We start from the raw sequence: 21,997 nt of genomic DNA on the forward strand, positions 1-21,997 counted from the left end.
AAAATAAAAATAAAAAGATATAGATGTATCACCACACAAAAATACTGATTAAGGAAGCTCATGGAAGCATTTGTTTATGATACCAAAAAACTGGAAAACAACTAAAAAATATCCATTAATAGAAAGCAGGCCAAATAAGTTGAAGGTAACTATACCATGGAATACTACTAAGCCACTTAAAATGATTAGGTGGGCCTCTATGTCCACAGTATATTTTTAATTGAAAAAAAGAAAAGAAAAGAAAGTACAGAAGAGCAAATTGTTTTTATCTCATCTGTGTTTTAAAAACCACATGTTTGTATATGTGAAGAGGGTGTCTTCTGAGGTATGCAAAAATCTTCCATAGTAGGTAGCTCTGGAATTGAAAGGAGAGAGGGAAAAGGGAGAAGAGAAGGAAGACAAATTTTTATTTAGTAACCTTCTGTACTTCCCCACAATTTTACAATGAGCATGTATTAACTGTATAGTAAATGATTTTAACTGAGATTTAAAACGTATACATATACATGGCACAAAAACAGACACTAAGATCAATGGAACAGAATAGAGAACACAGAAATGGACCCAGAAGCATATGGCCAGCTAATCTTTGACAAAGCAGGAAAGAATATCCAATGGAATAAAGACAGTCTCTTCAGCAACTGGTGCTGGGAAAACTGGACAGCGACATGCAGAAGAATGAACCTGGACCACTTTCTTACATCATACACAAAAATAAAATGGATAAAAGACCTGAACATAAGACAGGAAGGAAGTCATCAAAATCCTTAAGGAGAAAGCAGGCAAAAACCTCTTTGACCTTGGCCTCAGCAACTTCTTACTCAACACATCTCCAGAGGCAAGGGAAACCAAAGCAAAAATGAACTATTGGGACCTCATCAAAATAAAAAGCTTCTGCACAGCAAAGGAAACAATCAGCAAAACTAAAAGGCAACCAACAGAATGGGAGAAGATATTTACAAATGACATATCAGATAAAGGGTTAATATCCAAAATCTATAAAGAATTTATCAAACTCAACACCCAAAAAACAAATAACCCAGTGAAGAAATGGGCAAAAGACATGAATAGACACTTCTCCAAAGAAGACATCCAGATGGCCAACCGACACATGAAAAAATGCTCAACATCACTCATCATCCAGGAAATACAAATCAAAACCACAATGAGATACCGCCTCACACCTGTCAGAATGGCTAACATTAACAAATCAGGCAACAACAGATGTTGGCGAGGATGCGGAGAAAGAGGATCTCTTTGGTGTTGCTGGTGGGAATGCAAACTGATGCAGCCACTCTGGAAAACAGTATGGAGGTTCCTCAAAAAACTAAAAACAGAACTACCCTACGACCCAGCAATTGCACTACTAGGTATTTATCCAAGGGATACAGGTATGCTGTTTTGAAGGGACACATGCACCCCAATGTTTATAGCAGCACTGTCAGCAATAGCCAAAGTATGGAAAGAGCCCAAATGTCCATCGATGGATGAATGGATAAAGAAGATGTGGTATATATATACACAATGGAGGATCACTCAGCAATCATAAAGAATGAAGTCTTGGGGCGCCTGGGTGGCGCAGTCGGTTAAGCGTCCGACTTCAGCCAGGTCACGATCTCGCGGTCCGTGAGTTCGAGCCCCACGTCAGGCTCTGGGCTGATGGCTCAGAGCCTGGAGCCTGTTTCCGATTCTGTGTCTCCCTCTCTCTCTGCCCCTCCCCTGTTCATGCTCTGTCTCTCTCTGTCCCAAAAATAAAATAAACGTTGAAAAAAAAATTAAAAAAAAAAAAAAAAAGAATGAAGTCTTGCCATTTTGCAACTACGTGGTTGGAACTAGAGGGTATTATGCTAAGCAAAATTAGAGAAAGACAAATATCATATGACTTCACTCATATGAGGACCTTAAGAGACAAAACAGATGAATATAAGAAAAGGGAAGCAAAAATAATATAAAAACAGGTGACAAAACATGAGACTTAAATATAGAGAACAAACAGGGTTGCTGGAGGGGTTGTGGGTGGGGGGATGGGCTAAATGGGTAAGGGGCACTAAGGAATCTACTCCTAAAATCATTGTTGCACCATTTGCAAATTAACTTTAATGTAAATTATAAAAAATAAATTCTAAAAAGTAAAATATATATATGTATATATGCACACACATGGATTTCCTGCAAGATTTCACTTAGAAAAAGAGTTGCACTACTAAAAACTTTGGAAAATCTTTATGCAACCCAACCCTATTGTACAAATTGCCAGGAAAAAGTGTGAGAGATTTTTGAAATGGGGGTGGGGGAGGGGGAAATGCCCTATTGAATACTGGGCTAGTGTGCCCTTCCAGGCTACCATCTCATTGTCTTTGAGTCTATAAATTGTAGAAAACTGAAAATAATACAAATGATTCATGTTCATCGCAATGCAAATAAATTTTGTCCGGTGGAGGTGTAATTGATCCCCCGCCCCAGGGAAGGAGCCAATTTTGTATCAATTAACAAATTCATTTCGTTATTCCTGATTGATGGTATGTGTGTCCGGCCTTTGTATTGTCCTTTGAACTGATTTTTCAACATATTATTCTCTCACTAACTAAGGAGTTAAAATCTGACACATGGTCATTTCATACTTTTATGAGAGATTTTCCATTTAAACAATTATCTTTTACCAAAGTGGCAATGAAGACCAGTTAAGGAAGAGATTTGCCCAAGGTAAGATGCCTATGGTTGCGAATACAGTATTAATCCCCATCCCTCAGATTTCTTGGCTATTTTACCTATATCCTCAAGTAACAAGGATTAGAATCTTTTCCAGTTCCACTTTAATACTTACTCCATACATAGTTAATTTAGAAGATGCTTTCTCACAGTACGTGTACAGTCACACAGGCACAAACACGCAGCCGACAGGCTGCACAAACTCCCACAAAGACGCACAACGATTCCCCCCTCCCCCCGAAACACACACGCACAATTGGCACGCCCCAATTGGGACCTTTAGCAAATTGGCTAAAGGGTGGGAGGTGCAGCATAGCCCTTTCCGAGGACCTTTGCGCTCTGCGGGGAGAAGAGGTGGCTCCTTCGCTTCTAACGATGGGCCCGAGGCGAATGGCGCTTGCGTGCGGTAATAAGGGGATCGAGTCCCGGTAGGGAAGCAAAGCGCCCATCCCCAGAGACAGCCAAACGCAGGAAGTGGGCCGCACACTCGCGGAAGCAGGCGCCGCCCGGGGCGCCACGCCTTTTGAGCCCTGGGGGAGTCCAGCAAGGCTCCCTGGAGGCGAAGCCTCCCCGCGGAGGTTTAAAAACCCTGGAGCCAAGACTTGGAGCTCAGGACCGCTGGACTGAGCGGGGAGGGGAAAAGCCAAGCGAGGACCTGTTAGGCTGCTGGCGTTTTTGTTGCACGGGAAAAGAAATCCCCCGAGATGAAGACCCAGCGTGGGTACCGGCCGAACGCCGGGCGGCGCGTTCCTCCCTGGTGGCTCGGCGGCCCCGCCCCCCGCCGCTGCAGCTCGGGCAGTGGGCTCGCGGCGCCCCCTGCAGGCCCGGAGCCGTTCTCCCGGCGTGGCGTGGCTCCCTGGCCCTCGGCCTCCTGCAGGCGCAGGGGCGCTCCAGCAGGCGGGGCTCGGTTTTGTGCACCCCGGAGGCGCCGCATCCACGCGTCTCCATCACCAAGGGAATCCATCCCCGTTCCGCAGATGAGGAAATCAAGGTTCAAAGACAGAGCCTGTGCCACGCAGGGACAAGAGGTGACTCCTTCCATAGGCCCACCCTCATTCGTGCTCTCTTCTCTTGGGGACACCTCCCTTTGCCCTAGAGGGCTTAGATGGGACCACAGACTCAACGGCTTGCTGTGCACGCTACGCGCGCTCTACCCCAGGTTCCTCGGAGCCAGAACAGTCGTCTGGCGCGTACTTCCCAAAGCTGGATGGGTGGGCTGCGGTGTGGACAGGAGTGCGTGTGGCATGGGGTTACTCAAGGGAAGCCTGAGAACTGCATCGGGCGTGCCCTTGGCTGTAGCCTTTCCACTTGTGTAACTGTCCTTAAGGAGACAAGTAAAGAAACAGAGATTTTGCGATGAGCATGTTCATCTCTCATTGTTTGTAATACCCAAAACTTGTGAACAGCCTCTCTACCCATAGGTTAAATAGTCTATGCAGTCATGAAAAATCATGTTAGATAAAAAATGTTGGTGATATATCCAAATGTTCAACTGTATTGTTTTTAGAAAGTTACCAGACAACATATATAATAATAAAATAACATTTCTGTGAAGATGTGTGTCTATGTGCACACATTAAAAAAAATCTGAAAAATGTACACCAAAAAACTAACGTTGACCAGTAGGATCAAGGGCGATTTTTTTTTTCTGAAGTTTACTTATTTTGAGAGAGAGAGAGAGAGAGAGAGAAAGCGTGCATTCACAAGCTGGGGAGGGGCAGGGAGAGAGGGAGAGAGAATCCCACACAGGCTCTGCTGAGCGTGCAGAGATCGTATGACCCTGAGACCATGACCTGAACCAAAATCAGGGGTCGGAGGCTTAACCAACTTAGCCACCCAGGCGCCCAAAGGGTGATTTTTATTTTTTTTTTTTATTTTTTTTATTTTTTTTTTTTATTTTTTTCAACGTTTATTTATTTTTGGGACAGAGAGAGACAGCATGAACGGGGGAGGGGCAGAGAGAGAGGGAGACACAGAATCGGAAACAGGCTCCAGGCTCTGAGCCATCAGCCCAGAGCCCGACGCGGGGCTCGAACTCACGGACCGCGAGATCGTGACCTGGCTGAAGTCGGACGCTTAACCGACTGCGCCACCCAGGCGCCCCCCAAAGGGTGATTTTTAAAACACTTCTATCTTTCTGTATTTTCTAAATGATACATACACACTGATCATGTCTTGTTTTTATGGTGGTGTTTTTTTTTTTTTTTTTTTTTAAAGCAGAAAAGGCCCAGTGTTCACTTATCCACCCCAAAAAGGACAGAGCAGCTTAAAAAGTTGGCTCAAGGCAGTAGGAAAGGGGATTTATTGGGGCTTTTCTTTTCCCTAACCCCACAGGAATCATGCTTCTGAAGAATAGGACAGTGATGATACATTTTCCAAAGTGTTGATTATAACACAAAGTTTCCAACATGACCCAACTGACAGATCATACATTTGGCTACGGATCAGAAGCTCTGGAAGAAAGATTGCTACTGGGTACTCACATTGTAATGGATAAAGTAACCGACTGATGTGCCAGATTTTTGTTCCAGAAAGTTCACAGACGTAAGTGATGTGGTTCCTTTCTTATACTAGCTTCATGCAAATTGACTGGAGCACATAAAGCAACACCTGAAATCCACAGCTCCATCGAAGAGGCAGGGGATTTATCTACTCCAACCGGGATTTGCAGCTCTAGGCTGTGCATGGCGAGTAGGTGAAGCCATCATGTTGACAGATTCAGCTGTGACTGGGAGCAGCGATGACAAAGTAGGCTGTCAGAAAGGAGCACGTCCTCCAGACTCTCCCAGGCAAGGAGACAACATGGAAAACTCTGTTAGGCTTTTTCCTTTCGAAACTTGGCAAAGCAGAATTTGCTGAAAAGTAAGCAGTGCCGTCTGTTTTTAATTTCATTTCTCAAGAAAATCCAGCTAACTTTCATCATGATTTCTTAAGTTTGTGTCTTTTTGGAAATTAACTTTTTAATATAGTTTAACTAAAAATATGTAGATTTGGGGCATAAAAGTAAAATCTGTTTCTTGGAATAGTTTTTCAGTGAAGTGCTATCCACTTTTTATTTTAAAAGTTGTTCTCTATTGTTCTAAATGATAAATAGTGCCAAAAAAAACTAAAACTAAAAAAAACAAACAAAAAATCATGCATTACAGTTTCAACATCAGAACTGACTTGTTTAAAGAAATCCATTTGCAATAAATGGTGATGAACTCTAATGCCTCTTTAAAAAAAGATTTAGAAATAAATGCCAGAAGTATTAATTCGTTTAAAAAAAAAAAAAACATAAGCATGAATGGGGATGGGGGAAATTAGTTGCCTGCTCTTTCTAGGAGGTAGGGAAGTCCAGCTGGGACTTGTAAGCCCTGCCACTGCTGCTGGGGCCAGTGACCCCAAGGGCTGACCACTTGGGATGTTAGCTGTCACTGGCCTGGGCACTGTGGTCGGAGTCTATGGTATGAACAAGGACTACTGCTATAGAAGAACATAGAGATAACCAGCTTCATTCTGCCCTGCTTCCTGTCTCAGAATTTTTTAAAAACAGGGTGTCTTTATAAATCAGAGATTCACATCTCAGCACCCAATATCCCCACCACCACTACTACAAACTGTGCAGTTTAGGGCACGCCACTTTATCTTTCCCAACCCAGTTTTTCATCTGTAAAATAGAACAATATCCATGTTATGCAGTTGCTGGGAGATTTAGTATTTTATTATTCAACAATGATTTATTGATGCCAGGCTGTATTCTAGTCACTGACTAGGAACAGACAAGGTCTCTGTTTTCACAGAATTCATATTCTAATAGGGTGAGATCACAATACAGAAATTAATAAACAAATGAGAAAAATCAGCTGTTAGTAAGTTCTAGGCAGAAAATAACAGAGGGAGAGGTGGTAGAGACCCACCAGCTGACGAGATTATATTGTTCGGTCAGAGCAGGCTGTATTTGATCAGACGTATTAGTGACAGAAAGTACCCAGGCATGCAAAGATCGAGGAGGAGAAACTGGGTAAAGGGTACAGGGAAACTCTGAACTATTTTTGCAACTTCCTGTGAATATGTAACTATTTCAAAATAAAAAGACTTTTCTAAAAAGCAACTATTGATATACACTGTAGCCTAAATGAATCAAAACAGTTATGCTGAGTGAAAAGAAACCAGATCAAAAAGAGTACATACTACATGATTTAATTTATATCATATTCTGGGAAGTGTAAACTGATCTAGAGTGACAGAAAGACAGTTATTGATTGCTTGGGTACAGAGGAGATAGGGGGGATGTTTGGGAAGGAAGGATTACAAAGGGACATGAGGAGTCTTTTGGGGGTGATGCATATATTTATTATCTTGATTGTAGTGATGGTCTCAGGTGTATATGGTAAACTTACCAAGTCATACCCTATAAATATTATACAGTTATTGTATGTCAACCTTACCTCTATAGAGGTATTAAGAAATATTATGTGGCTAGAAATAAGTCATGCTAAAGATGTGCAAAGCCTCTATACAAAAGTTGAATATGTTACTGTGAAACATTTAGGTGGATCTAAATGTGAAGAGATCTACCATAGTCTTATATTGGACAACTCAGTTCTGTAAAGATGGCAATCCTCCCCAAACCGAAACGGATCAAAATCCTAACTGGTTTGTTTGTATTTGATAAGTCAATTTGAAAATGTATATGGGAATGGAAAAAGGCCAAGGATAACCAAGATGCTCTTGAAAAATAAGGTAGATAGGGCACCTGGGTGGCTTAGTCGGTTGAGCATCTGACTTCAGCTCAGATCATGAGGTCGCAGTTAGTGAGTTCAAGTCCCACGTCAGGCTTGCTGCTGTCAGCCTGTCAGTGCAGAGCCTGCTTCAGATCCTCTGTTCCCCTCTCTCGCTGCCCCTCCCCCACTTGCGCGCGCATGCGTGTGTGTGTGTGTGTGTGTGTGTGTGTGTGTGTCTGTGCTCTCTCTCTCTCAAAAAATAAACCATTTTTTAAAAAGAAAGAAAAATAAGATACAAAGAACCTACATTATCAGATATCAAGATAATGAGGTGCTGGTACAAGGATGAATAAATAGATCCATGAAAGAGAATAAAGAGCCCCTAAAACCAGTCCAAACATATCTGGACACTTGATACTGGACAGAGATAGGAATGCAGGTCATTGAGAAATGGCTAGTAAAAACACCGGGTCAACTGAGTATCTATAAGGATTCCTCCCGTGATACACAAAAATCAACTCCAAAGTGGATTAACTCCCTAAACATGAAATGCAAAATCATACAGCTCTGAGAAGTATAAAGCTTCTGTAGTATAGTATAGGAGGGTAGTATAGGAGAAGATCTTCATGACCCTGGGTAGGGAAAGATTTTTTTTTTTTTAAGCAAGTAACACAAAGCACTAATGATAATGGAAAAGGCAGCAAGAAAAAGGAACAAGTTACTAACAGCATTAAAATTAAGAACTTTATTCACTAAAGGTATTATAAGGAGAATGAAAACACAAGGGACAGGGGTAGAAGACAAAATATTTGTAACTAACAAAAATGTTGTCAAGACCACAATGAGACACCACCACACATTTTACAGAATGGCAAAGCTTTAAGAACCTGTTGGTGTGTATTGTGGAGCAACAGCCAGTCTCATATGCTGTGAGTTGGTGAGTGAGCTGGCATACCATTTTGGAAGGATGTTTGACATTATCTAGTAAAGTTGAGGACAGGTGTTTCATATGACCCAGAAATTTCACTCTTGGTGACCCTCTTTGACACCCTGATGAAACTTACCATGCATGTGTATCAGCAGTATGTACATAGCAATGTTGTACGGAACAGTAAAAACTTGGGGAAATTCTAAGTGTTCTACTTACCATAAACTGGGCAAATAGATTATAGTATTTTTATTCAATGGAATATTACATAGATGCTGAACAACCAAAAAATAGAAAAGGCCACTGCACAGTGATCTATGTGGAGATGACTGTCCTCTTTATAGTGAGAAAATGGCAGACCAGCAGGGCTGAGAAGAAAATTAAATAGACTTCTTAGGAACCAATTGTAGCAATGGGAGGGAATGTTCTGTCATGTAGCAACATGTAGCAGACACTGTGCTAGGCTCTTTTAAGATATGTCTACCTCTCACAACCATTTGGTATGGTAGGAATTATTTTGCAGGCAAGGAAACTGAGGGTCAGAAAGGTTAAATGACTTGCCTGAGATGCAGAGACTGGGTGGCAGAAATAGAGATTTAAAAACAGGCATCAAATCCCACATTCCTTCCACTGGAGTAGAGGTGTTGATTGCCTTGCAACGGCCATGTGCCAACTCTCCTTTCTTTCAGAACCCCGATTTTATCATGGCACACCCTCCCCTCTATGCCATCACCCTACAGATGGCAGAGCAACAGATGGAGCAAGCCTGGGCCCCCGGCCGCTCCAGAGCAGCCCAGACATGCCATACCACTTGGATGTTTTTGCTTCCTTTTATTTTCTCCTTTATTTATTTTTGGAAAACAACTACTGGACTAAGTGGTCCTAGAATTGTTAGGGTTAGGGTTGCTGGATGGCTCAGTAGGTTCAGCTCAGGGCATGATCTCGCAGTTCGTGGGTTTGAGCCCCACGTGGGGCTCTGTGCTGACAGCTCAGAGCCTGGAGCCTGCTTCGGATTCTGTGTCTCCCTCTCTCTCTCTCTGTCCCTTCCCTGCTCACGCTCTGTCTCTCTGTCTCAAAAATAAATAAGCATTAATATGTATAGAATTGTTAGGGTTCTTGAAACAAGAAGGACATATAGTTACGGGAGCTTGGGTGGCTCAGTTGGTTAAGCATCCAACTCTTGATTTCAGCTCAGGTCATGATCTCATGGTTTATGAGTTCAAGCACTGGGTATCAGCACAGAGCCTGCTTGGGATTCTCCCTGCCCCTCTCCCACTCTCTCTCTGAAAACAAATAAATAAACATTTTTTAAAAAGAGAGGAAATTCTTAAAAACTGAGAGCAAACTGAGGGTTGATGGGGGGTGGGAGGGAGGTGAGGGTGGGTGATGGGTATTGAGGAGGGCACCTTTTGGGATGAGCACTGGGTGTTGTATGGAAACCAATTTGACAATAAATTTCATATATTGAAAAAAAAATAAAAAAAATAAATGTTAAAAGAATTAAAAATAAATAAATAAAAAATAAAAAGAGAGGAAATGCAGTTAAAAGGCAAACTTTCCATTTCCTTCTAAACATACACGGCAAATATTACAGAACCCAGATCTGATGGCTGTATCATCCTCCAGGACCTACAGCAGGGCTGGTTTATACAGCCTGTAGAGGAGCACCAAGCTGGAGGGTCCCTAGTGTGAACAGGCTACAGCAGCCAGTGTGACAGCTATGTTCCAGAAGCATGCCTCACACTGCCCCCTTACACACTTGCCCTGTGAAGCTCATAGGCCCCTGCCAGATAGAAGCCCAGGCAGCTCTGCCCCTCCCACTTTCCCACGCTCAGCACTTCCTCCTGGCCCAAAGCAGTTAATCCCAAAGCCCAAAGAAATCCAGCACCACCACACTGTTGCATCCCCACAAACTAAGAAGTTCTCTGCCCTAATCTATGCAGGAGGTCCTATTAATGTCCATGAACTATCATGATTTGCAGCTGACATCATGTCACCTGGCTCCTATGCCTTGAACACTCTGCCTTTCCTTGTTCAGCAACGTATCCTCCCAGCTCTTCTAGTGCCCTCCTGATGGCAGATTAGGGAGGAGGGTGTCTGATTGCCCAGGGCTATGGCTGCAGACATAAAACTTTCTCTTTTCAGATCCTAGGATCCTTTATCCCTTCTCTTTTGTCTCCTTAGAGTTTTCTACAATCTTCAAAGCTGAGCTCTCACTCTGGCCTTTGGGTGTGGCCTGTGGTGGTCTGTGTCTCTGGCTTGAGCAAAGGCCTTGACACAGTGTGGACTTCGGAGAGCAGCTTGGATGAAACTCCACAGGCCTGCAACTGTGGAAAAGTGGGTTAGCCCAGCTTACATAAGGACTATTTGGTACCACGTTAGTTTCTGTTCCAGTGTGGGAACAAACTTGCTCCTTAAAACCCCTCTGATCACATGGGTGGTGTTGACTTGTGTTGTTGTCAAAGCCAAAGCTTCAGGCTAATTTGGGAACTGATAGCACTCTGCTAATTCCTTGTAGAAATATGGGATCTGCACCTTGGCCTTCCAGGTCAGGGTCTTGGGGGGGACACCTGGGGCCTCCATTTGCCTCTGAATTTTCTGGAACCAAATTGCTTTTTTTTCTCATTTCAAGATCCTAAGAGAGAGAACCAACTGCAAAAGGCCATGTCTGGAAGCAATTTGAGTAGGGGGAAGGGATGTCTTGAGGCCTGCCCAGCCCCTTTTTCTTTGTTCAGCCTAGAGAATGGAGCCACGGCTGCCCATTTTGGGCTCTTTTGTATAATTGCCCCCAGAAATCTAACCTCTAGAAAAATTGCTTGCAATGCATTGCAGACTCTCTAAACAGATAAGATTATCAGAATCCAAAATGACTATTTTTCATTAAGGAAATATTTTAAGCGGGGTCGTAGCACCAAAAATAGCTGAATGCTCACCCCTGAGCTCCTGATAAGTGAGAGGGAATTTAAGGCCATTGTGATTGTACAGGTGACCAGAAGTCACATCAGACTCTGCCACGACTGGCAAATGTAACTGGTATTCTTCCTATAGCTCCTGCTGTTCTCAGTTGGAACTGAGGTCCACACTCTGGGCTCTTTGTCCAGCCCTGCCATCACCCACAACACAAACCTACACTGAGCGACCAACCAGCAAGAGCCCCAGAGCAGCCTCAACAATGGGCAGATGGCTGCAGCCCACAGAGTACCGGGACCCCATGTGGACTTTTACATGAGAAATAAATCTCCATTTTATTCAAGCTGCTGTAGTTTTGTTTCTGTGGCTAAATCCAAAGTTCTAGTATAATGTGTTTTTTAAAAAAAATTTTTAACATTTATTTACTTTTGAGAGAGAGACAGAGAATGAGCAGGGAGGGACAGAGAGAGAGAGAGAGAGAGAGAGAGAGAGAATCAATCTGAAGAAGATCCAGGCTCTGGGGTGTCAGCACAGAGCTCGACACGGGCTCAAACTCATGAACTGTGAGTTCGTGACCTGAGCAGAAGTCAGATGCTGAGTGGACTGGGCCACCTAGGTGCCCCTAGTATCATGTATTTTAAAGATGCTAAGAGAGTACAACTTAAATACAAAGAAACAAATGTTGTAACTATGCGAGGTAGTGATGTTAACTAAACTTATTGTAATCATGGTGCAGTATATACATGCATCAAATCATTATGTTGGACACCTTACTTATACAGTGTTATAACTGACATGTCAATTATATCTTAATAAAACTGAGGGGTTAAGGGGGCGGGGGTAGTTCTGGCAAGCCTGGAAAGAAGCGTTAGTTTCAAAGTGCTGGCAGTTCAGCAGCTACCTTGGGAGCCAGAAGGTAAGGCCCCAGGCAGCTTTGTTTCCGCATGACTCTGGTGTGGAGCATTTCCCTGTATCTCTAGGACTGTCTGCTCCATGGTCCTCCCACAGTTTCCTGAGCGCCCCCAAAACTTCATCTTGGAAATATATTTAACTAACTCTATCTGACCATCAAGCCTATGTGATCTTGCGGGTCCAGAAAAGGAAAAGAAAAACAAACAAACACACCTAGCCACGGACTCTTGACTCTCCGTCCAAATTCTCAGTAGAGAGAAGTGTTCCGTGAGCTTTGTGCAGGGGCAGTATCATAGCCAATGAGGTTTATCTGAGGCAAAATTATTGCTAATTGAGAAGTGTCCTCTGCCATTGGTGGATTCCCTGCTTTTGAGTTAGGTGCTGGTTCAGTCATCTCTGGGATGGTAGGGAAACATGCCCACTGTGGGCCATGAGAGGGAATAGTTTCTCTAGGAACTGATTTGACACATCTCAGGAGAGAGAAGGGACAGGCAACTCTAGAGAAGGCAGTTTCGTGGCTCCACGCAAATCTTACTGGCTCCTTGGCTTCTTTCTTTTCCTATAGCAGCCCAAATCTCTTCCTGTGTGAACATCTCCTTTGAAAAGGCTGCTACAATCAGGGATCAGGTGGGCTGGATGGGGTGAGCTAGGAGAAGGTAGATGGCCAGGAGGGGGAAGAGCAGGTGATGTGGGGGTTGGGGAGTGTGGGAGGTGGGGGAATAAACCCTATAGCCCAAGATCAAAGCTAGGGAAATTAAGTTTCATTGCCAAGTCCAAAGGTCAGAGGCAGAGTGGAAAGTCGGACACAAAGCCAGTCAGGAGAAAAAATGGCAACAGGCCAGGGAAGAAGACCAGGAGGTGCATGGTGGCCACTGAGAAGGAACTGGCAACAAGCCTAGCTTCACTGGTTTCAATGTGGGCTCGTAGAAAGAGGGCCCCAACGAGGAAGACAGGGCCTACCTGGGTTGAAGCCCTACCACCAAGGGAAAAGAAAAGAAACCAGTCTTTCTTAACCCAAGTCCATAACCTCCCTAACACAAGATTGTGTGCCTGTGTGCGTTTTTCTGATATTGTTAAAGGGAACAGCGCCCCCCCAGAGGGTTATCTTAAGGCTTGAATGTGATCATCCCTAGAGGAGGAACACTGCTGGCTCTCCCGTCTTGGAATGGGCCTCGAGTGGCTGAAGGCCTCGGCTACCCTCTAAAGGAGCAGAATCCCCTGCCACGCGCGTCCCAGGGGCTCGCTGCGGCGCTGCTGCCCTCTGAGCTAATTCCCCCGGGAGGAAGAGGAATTGTTAAATCAGCGGTGGAGGATGGACACACGCGGAGGGATGGCTTAAAAGACGGGGAGTGTAACTGGTGTCCTTCCCGGCAAACGCAGGCGCTGCTCAAGCGGGGACACTGACCGGCCCAAAGATTAACGTGAGGTTGGCCCGCTTCTTCATAATCCGTCTGTTCCCTCGTTTTGGAAAAACAAACGTGCCCTCGCCCCTCTGGTTTGGGGTCCGGGATGGAGCTGGGAGGTGGGGAGACGCGCGGGGCTTGCCTCCCGGCTCCGCGTTCGGACCTTTATCCAACCTTCTGCAGGGCCTCGCAACCGCGCCCCCCAGCGCCAGAGTTGGCGCCTGCGGAGAGGCGCGGAGCCCCGCCCCCAGCCCGCCCCCGGGGGCCGCGGCGCACTGGCGTGACGTGGCGCGTGTGGACGTCGGCGCACGCAGAGACGGAAGAGGCGCGGGCCGGGAAAGGAGCTGTCTGGACGCTGCGGCGCCTCGGTCCCCATGGCGCTGTGGCGCGGCTCTGCGTACGCCGGCTTCCTGGCGCTGGCGGTGGGCTGTGTCCTCCTGCTGGAGCCGCAGCTGCCCGGCTCGGCGCTGCGCTCGCTGTGGAGCTCACTACAGCTGGCGCCCGCGCCCCCGGGACCCGGCTCCCCTGAGGGCCGCTTGGCGGCCGCCTGGGACGCGCTCATTGTACGGCCGGCCCGGCGTTGGCGCCGCGTGGCCGTGGGGTGAGTGCCTGCGGGGCCTGAGTCTCAGGGTCTCTCCAAGGAGGTGCGGGCGCTCCGGGCCTCTTAGGGCCACATTGGCGGAGTTCGGGCGGCTGGGGAGCTGGGAGGTAGAGCCGCGCGGAAACAGGGGTTCCCAGATGTCCCCGGGAGGCCCCTCGGCGCTGGTGTCCACGCTGCCTCCTTGACGAGAAGCGTCAGACGTCTAGGACGAGCCCCGTTCGTCGCTGCTGCAAGGACTCACCAGACTGCTTTTTGCTCTCGGCTAGCCTCTGCATCCTTCTCTCGTCTTGGTAGGACCAGCCTAATAGCTTCTTGCAAATCCCGCGCAGCCTGACACCCTCATGTTCCAGTCTCCTTCATTCCTGTTTCGGCTCGTCTGCCTTTTTGCGGTCAAAGACACCTGGTCTTACGGCGCTCATCCTCTTGCTTCTGAACTTCTTGAGTGAGTGGCGTGGCCGCTGCCTTTAACTGCTGACTTTATTTCCCTTGTTTTCGCTTCCTGAACGTCCGGGAGACCCCCACTCTACTGAAACTACTCTCTCAAAACTCACTGGTGACTTGTTGATTTTCCAGTTCAACTGCCTTTTTTTTTTTTTTTTTTTTTTTTTTTTTAGTCTTCACTGCCAACTGTCTGCAGTCTTGCACGCGCTAAAGAGTTTCCCTTTTTGAAACTCTTTTCTTCCCGACTTCAGTGACATGGCATATATAAGGTTCTCCCAGCTCACAGCGCCTCCTTTCTGTGTGTTCCTCTCCAAAAAATGTATTTGTTCTCCTCACACAAACTTTAAACACTGTCTCAGTTCGACTTAAATATCTTGTCTTCACCTTTAAAGCACCATACAAAAGCAGGCCGTCTATGAAATATTCTGCTGTTTCTTTGTGAGTGTTGGGGGAAAGCTAAGGTAGAGAGCCAAGTTATCCTGAAGGTTAGACAAAATAATCGTGTAATCTAGCATGCCTTCTGCTGTAAAGAGCACTCAAACGTTAGCTAGTTTTTTCGTTTTGCTTTGTTTTTTAATACCAGTGTATTGTTTCTTCAGATATATCCCCTTTTATCTCTTCTTTCAAGTTCAGGCCCTTTCACCAACTTCCTTATCAGCTTCTTAATTGTCCTCCCTGGTTTTATGCACATTCAACAAAAATCATCAACTGCATGGTATGTGTCAGGTCTGTGCTAGGTTCTGATACAGAAATGGGTGAAGCAAGATCCCCGCCTCATTTGTTGAAAAGAGATATATTTACTATTAGTGCTCATGCTGCCATAACAGTATACCACAGACTGAGTGGCTTAAACAACAGAAATTTATTTTCTCAACAGTTCTAGATGCTGATAGTCTCAGATCAAGGTGAGGTGCTGGCAAGATTGGTTTCTAGTGAGTCCTCTCTTTCTGACTTGCAGATGCCCCCTTCTCACCGTGTACCCATGTGGCCTTTTCTCTGTGCATGCACACTCCTGGTGTCTCTTCCTCTTATATGGACTTTAGCCCTGTTAGATTAAATAGTCCCTATCTCCAAAAACAGTCACATTTGTGGTAAATGCTTCAGCATACGAATTGGTGGGGGACAGGGGCACACAGTGCTCTCTGTAACAGTTATCAGAAGTGCTTTGCAGAACTAGGGCTAAAAACAAGGTAGCCTCGTGTCTCAAAGGATTACTAATTCTTCCCAGGATGAGGCTTTGGAAAATGCTCTGAGAAGGTGATGTTACATTTACTAAATCACAAATCACCCCAAAACTTGGTAGCTTAACACATGGTCATTTTATTATCTTTTCTGATTCTCAGGTTCAGTTAGGCTCTGCTAGGCAGTTCTCGCTGGAGGGGCAGCTTCAGTCAGATGGTGTCTGGGACTGGAATCCTCTTGAAAGGTTGATTGTGGTTGTCAGCTACAGCCTCAGCTGCATTCTGAGCACCTACAGGCGTTCTGCGCAGCTAGCTATGTAGGTTTCTCCTAGCAGAGTAAATAGAATGTTCCAAGACGACCAGGCAGAAGCCTTAATGCCTTTTACGACCTAATCTTAAAAGCACAGTGTTACTTCTACCACAGTCCTAGGTCCAGCTGGTTTCAAATGGATGGGACTTAGAGCACATCTTGATGGAAGGAGTGTCAACATCACATTGTAAAAAGGATGAAACATCTTGTGACCATCTTGGACAATATAATCTGCTATAGTGACTGCATGGGATAGGCCCTGGAGAAAAAAATGGGATTTCTTCACAGAAGTGGGGTGGGGTGGGGTGGGGGGATAAGACCACCTAAGCAGAGAGAACCAAATGTGAAGTACACAGTTTAGGAACAGCAAGTTGGCCCTGTTTTGAGGGCAAGGACCTTATGGTAGAGAGAGGTGAGTAAATGATGCTGAGAAGGGCCTTTCATATCAGGGTAGGTGGTAGGAGAGCAGTAACGGTTTATAAGCAGGTAAATAAGACTAAGTTCTTTGCTGAGAATAACTGGTAGGAACGTAAAGGGTGGGTTTTGAGCCATGGCTGTAACCCGATTGACAGTTTCACATCACTTTTGTGGGTAACAGACATCCGTTGGTAACATTTTTCATTACCCAAAGGGATTTTAGCCCTAAAGATGGTGATGTGCAAGAAGTAGGTGAGAGAAGTTGCACTGCTTGTACTAGAATTTCATTTGGGGGAGGGGATGTTGTAGTTTGACTTGTCAGGAGAACACACACTTTCACTTGCACTCTGGATGCACAGTGTAGTGTGGTTGATAAGGAGGAAAGTCTTGACATCCTGACCTTAGTTAAGAGGCCATTGTAGGGTCTGGGTGAAGGGAGAGAAGAGCCTTTTTTCATTCGCAGTGTACTAAATGTGAAATTTGTTAACAGGTTGAGTGTGGTAAAGAAAGGCAGTCCAGAATGACAAGTTTTTAGCATCGGGCATTTTATAACCTTATGTACATAGATACAAATATTGTCATCCAGTTTTCATAGATAAGTAAACCAAAGCTTTAGAAATATTGATTGGCCCAAGATTACACAGCTGTTAACTACCAGAGTCACAAGGTAAGCCGGTTTCTGGCTCCGATCTTGTTCATGCCACATTATTGCTATGAGACTAAGAAAAGAGATCAAGTTTGTGTTGAAAAGTAACAGGTTGGATTTCAGAGGAGGGGGCACTGTGCCTGCTTGTGGGATTTCAAATGAGACTGAGCCTTCAGCTGACAGGCTGAAGTTTAGGAGCATATTGAGGAGAAGGCTTGCAGACTTTGGAGATGCCAATGGTTAAGTTGAGGTCAGAGACTGGATAGGATTGCCCCGGAAGAGAGCAAGAAAGGCAAATAAATGGCAAGGGTGGAATTCTGGGAGGCACCAGCATGTAGGGGGCTGGTGGAAAGGACCCAGAGAAAAAACGGATAGGACATGTTTCAAGAAAGATGGTCAGCGGTGGGCACGCTACCACACCTTTCTAAAATGTGCCACCTCCTCTGCTCCAAAATCGGACTCTGGTGCCTGAGACCCATTGAGTGAATCGTGAACCTAGTGTTCATTCCCCAATACCTGGCTTTTCCCTGACCTTTGAAGCCTGTCATACTCCACTCCTCTCTTCAGCTCTCCATTCTAACTAGATCCACATTCTTACTGTATCCACACGTAAAGTTAATCTCTTCATCTGCACCTGTGCTTGTGCACACTGCCTGCAAGGGCTTCAGTATCGGATAAATCTGGGTTTGAATTTAGCCTCCTCCATTTGCGGCCTTTGGAATGTCAGTCAGCCTCCAGCCTCGGCTTTTCTCAGCTGAAAGCAGTGAGAACTACTTGCCTATCTTACCGTGTTTTGCAAACTGGTGTGATCTCTCTGAAAACACCTGCCTCACATGCATTGCTTCAGAAATACCAGCCTTCTCTCTCTGACCAGAGCACCATCCAGAGTTCAGCGCAGGGACCACTGCCCCTGCACCTTTGGATCTCTCTTCTCTGCAGTTCTGCATCTTCTGGTGATTATGATTACCCATTGTAAATATCTCAGGTATAGGGTTAAAGCTAGGAAGAACTTGAAACATTTTACAGATAATGAAACAGAAGGAAGGTGATTAGAACCACCATCCTTGCCTTTAAAGAATTTACAGTCTAGAAGGGGAACTGTGCCCCCATCCCCAGCCCCCCAACAAACCTCTGGCAGTAGGGCACGGAAGCCCAGGCTTCCCTGTCCTTCTGGTCCTTCCTCTTGTTTGGACATTCAGTATCTGTTGCCTTGCTTTAGTTTCCAGTTATTGCATCTGTGTCTTCCTTTTCTCCAAACTCACATTACAATCTTTTATACCTTTTGTACTCAACTGTGAAATTCTGCCTGAAGTCAAATGAACATAATTTTGTCTTCTGGTTCTTTTGCTCCCTCCATCTCTCTAATTCCGCTGGTAATAAAGCAACGTAGGTAATGTGCTTGTTTACATTTTCAGATGCTGTTGAATTAAGGTAAGTGCAGAGGAAGAGTCTTGCTCTGGTTAAAGGGTGACTAGAAAGCACATGGAGAAGTACTTAGTTTGGTGTCTGGCACAGAGATGTTCAATGATCCCTTTTGACTAAAAGCTACTGAATAAAATGTTTTCCTTTTATAAGATTTTTTCCCCCTTTGTATTCATGGCATGATTAAGTTAGGGGTGGAAAATGTTCCTATGGTAGTTACATTTTTTTAAATCAAAATTCTGTTGTTTTGTCTTGTATTGCAAAGTATGCTGAACATTGTTCCTTTTGGTTTTTTTGTAACTTTTGCAAACTTCCCCCATTCCCATCTTTAAAGAATCAAACTCTATTCAAGGTCTCAGCACACCACTGGATATGAAGGCGATGTGTTAAGAGTCTACCCTTTAGATATATAATGTTGCATCCAGTAGAAATAAAGAACACCCTGTATGAGGTGGAATTGAGACTGGTTTATAAGGTTTGCTTGGTTTATGATCATGCAGGGCTGTGAAAGGGATGTTTTTTAAACACCGTTAAGCTCCTGCCACATGAATGTCAGTGTGTTTTATACACTGAAGGGCATAGTAACTCTTAGATTATGCCTTTCCAGTTGACCAGAGTATGTATGTATCTTTAATTTTAAAAGAATAAGTAAATTTGAATATTTAAATGCTGATTGGTAGGCAGAAATCTTTTTTAAAGCATGGGATCCATAGGGGAAAAATAAAGCATCCTTATGAAGAGGGTGTAGTTAGTTTGTATCACTAGGAGAGATGTGTCTCTTCCTTGCCATTGTAAACCTTATATCTAGTCTACATATGAACCTTTTAAAAATTATAGTGCTTTTCAATTATAAACATAATACATGCTTATAAAAATTAGAAATCTAATGAAAAACGAAATTCCTCTCTCTTACCCAATCTCATTCCTCTTAGGGTTTACCACCATTAATGACTTTGTTAATTTCCAGATCCAGAGATTTTTTTTTTTTTTTTTTTTTTTTAAGAGACTAGAAGGGAAACATTGTAGCTATATTCCACACTAGAATCCAGTCCTTCCACCCTTCTTTATTGATGATTATACTTTCTGGTTTGAAGCTGCTTGGATTTCACCTGCGAGCCCAGCCCCCTTCTCACCAGGAGCTATTTATTGGCCTTCTGTGGGCCTAGGTTCTCTCAGAGGCTTACAAGCTGTCTGTGTGGTCATCTAGCCCCATTGGCAAGAATGACATCCCCAATAGAAGCAAAAATAAAGGTGACTATGGGTTGGGGGGCAGAAGGTCCTCATCTAGCTACCCAAATTATTTGACCCTTCTCTTTTAAGGGGTGGCTTTTTAACATTAAAAATATAAGCCAGAACTTTTCTGTGCACACATAGGAGAGAGGCCATGCCAGACAACCATAACTCTTTATAATTTGATTCCACAGAGCCAACCAGGTGATGCAGCATTGATTTCTTAGGAGCCCTTTAAGGTCATGGATTGGTCCAGTGAACACCTGCCAAGTGATGAGTCGTTACAAGACTGCAGGTGTGCCTGAGTCTTTAAGATACCACTGAACTCTTAAGAGTTTCAGCTGGGAGTATTTACACATTTAGGTATTTAGTGTTTTACCACCTTCCACATGTGTCTTTGGAGGTAGGCTATCAGATACTTGACTTTTGACCAAAACTTACATTTTGCTTACTTTGCACCAGTGTTCCTAAGCATATATTAACTTAATCTTTGAAACAGTTCTATAAGTTAAATACCCTATTATGCCATTTTATAAATAAGGAAACTGAGACACAGAAATTTGACTTGCCCAAGTCACAAAGCCAGTGTGAATCCAGACAGTTTGGCTCTGCCAGCATTTTCTCAGAAATGCTGTATTTGTGTTATCATGATATCTATTCTAAAATGCTGAGCACTTGTCTTCTCTTTGTAGCTCGCAAAGGTTTGCCAACCTATTGAAAAGAATCCTGTGTTCCAATCCTCAGAAATATTCTGGCATACGTCCAGATAAAAGACTCTTCCTTCTGCCATATGCTGTGTACTTCCCAGTTAAGGTTTCAGATCCACTTCGTCTGTTTTTCTGTTTGAATATGTTCCTGGAAACACTTCTCTGTTGTTAAATGCAGAATAGGTACTTCTGGTTTTTTCTTTCACACTGCCTCTTCCTTCCTTCCTTCCTTCCAGAGTCAATGCCTGTGTGGATGTAGTGCTCTCAGGAGTGAAGCTCTTGGAGGCGCTTGGTCTGAGTCCTGGGAATGGGAAAGATCACACCATTCTGCATTCAAGGAATGATCTGGAAGAAGCTTTCATTCATTTCATGGGGAAGGGAGTGGCAGCTGAACGCTTCTTCAGTGATAAGGAAGCTTTCCATGACATTGCCCAAATTGCATCAGAGCTCCCAGGAGCCCAGGTCTGTTTGGTTCACCAGCAGTAAATTAAGAGAAGGTGGGGAAAGATACCTTTTTGTATGCTTCCTAGAAGCAACTGATAAGCTTTGTCTTCATTCTCCCCCAAATGTGATTGTTGGGAATCCAGTTCTGCAGTGTTTTCCCTTTTTGTAGGACTGTATATCTGAACTTCCATTAACTCCACTGTTTCCAGTCAGTTAAATTCAGCCAGTATTTATGAAGCATAGTTACTAAGAGTTTGGTTCTGGTTCATCCCTTAAATTGCTCTTTTTTCATATTACCCAACTTTAAGGTGGGAAAGATACCTACCTCTTAACTTGTTTGGGTATTGCTTGTGGCTGATAACATGGAATAATTGTAGTATGACTGAGTCCTTCCTGAGCAGAATAAGGCCAGATGCACAGAGAACTAGTTGTAGCTGTTGCATGGCAAGGGAGAGCTGGATCTTCACCTCTGCTCTAGTGTTCCAGAGCCAGGCTCCTTACCTCAGCATTACTGACACTTAGGGTTGGTTAATACTTTGTTGTAGGGGCTGTCCTGCCCATTGTGAGATGTTCAGCAGCATCTCTGGCATCTACTCATTGGATGACAGTAGCACTCCCTTCCCTCCCTGGGTGTGACAGTTAAAAATGTCTCCAGACATGGTCAGTTTCCAGGGTTAGGGAGAGGAGAGAAGCAGACTGGTTGAGAATTGCTGGTTTAGATTAGTGGTTCTCAGACATGAAACACAGAATCACTCGGAGGGGGTATTGAAACAGTTTCCTGGGCTCCACTCCCAGAGTTTCTGATTCAGTAGATGTATGGGACTCAAGAATTTACTTCCTTTCCGGGAAGTTTCCTGGTTACATGATGCTGTTGTTTTGAAGACATTGTTTTGAGAATCCCCAGTCTACGGGGTAGAACCTGTCAGAGATGGAGAGAGCCTAGAGGGCCCACATGGTCCAGATACTTTCTTGAGGTTCGCATGGAGTAAGAGGCAGTGGTGGACCCAGAGACCTCAGACTATCACCCCAG

General features: G+C 44.5%; 1 protein-coding gene and 1 non-coding gene across 4 annotated transcripts in view; both read left to right on the forward strand.

Moving 5' to 3' along the window:
- Positions 1-12,435: 12,435 nt before the first annotated feature.
- Positions 12,436-12,580, forward strand: LOC123584490. Its single transcript, XR_006705460.1, has one exon. It is a non-coding gene; the product is annotated as a U4 spliceosomal RNA (small nuclear RNA).
- Positions 12,581-13,860: 1,280 nt separating this feature from the next.
- ADPGK (ADP dependent glucokinase) overlaps positions 13,861-21,997 on the forward strand; it is a 28,791-nt gene continuing 20,654 nt past the window's right edge. Inside the window, exons 1-2 of one of the 3 annotated variants that reach the window (XM_045449158.1) lie at positions 13,861-14,169; positions 20,760-20,985. In XM_045449158.1, the coding sequence (XP_045305114.1) occupies positions 13,943-14,169; positions 20,760-20,985 (453 nt within the window). In that variant the 5' untranslated portion in view covers positions 13,861-13,942. The remainder of the gene's footprint in view (positions 14,170-20,759; positions 20,986-21,997) is intronic. The other 2 variants (XM_045449157.1, XM_045449159.1) reach the window with 2 other exon arrangements.

Source organism: Leopardus geoffroyi, chromosome B3 (genome assembly GCF_018350155.1).
Source record: "Leopardus geoffroyi isolate Oge1 chromosome B3, O.geoffroyi_Oge1_pat1.0, whole genome shotgun sequence".
Lineage (NCBI taxonomy): Eukaryota > Metazoa > Chordata > Mammalia > Carnivora > Felidae > Leopardus > Leopardus geoffroyi.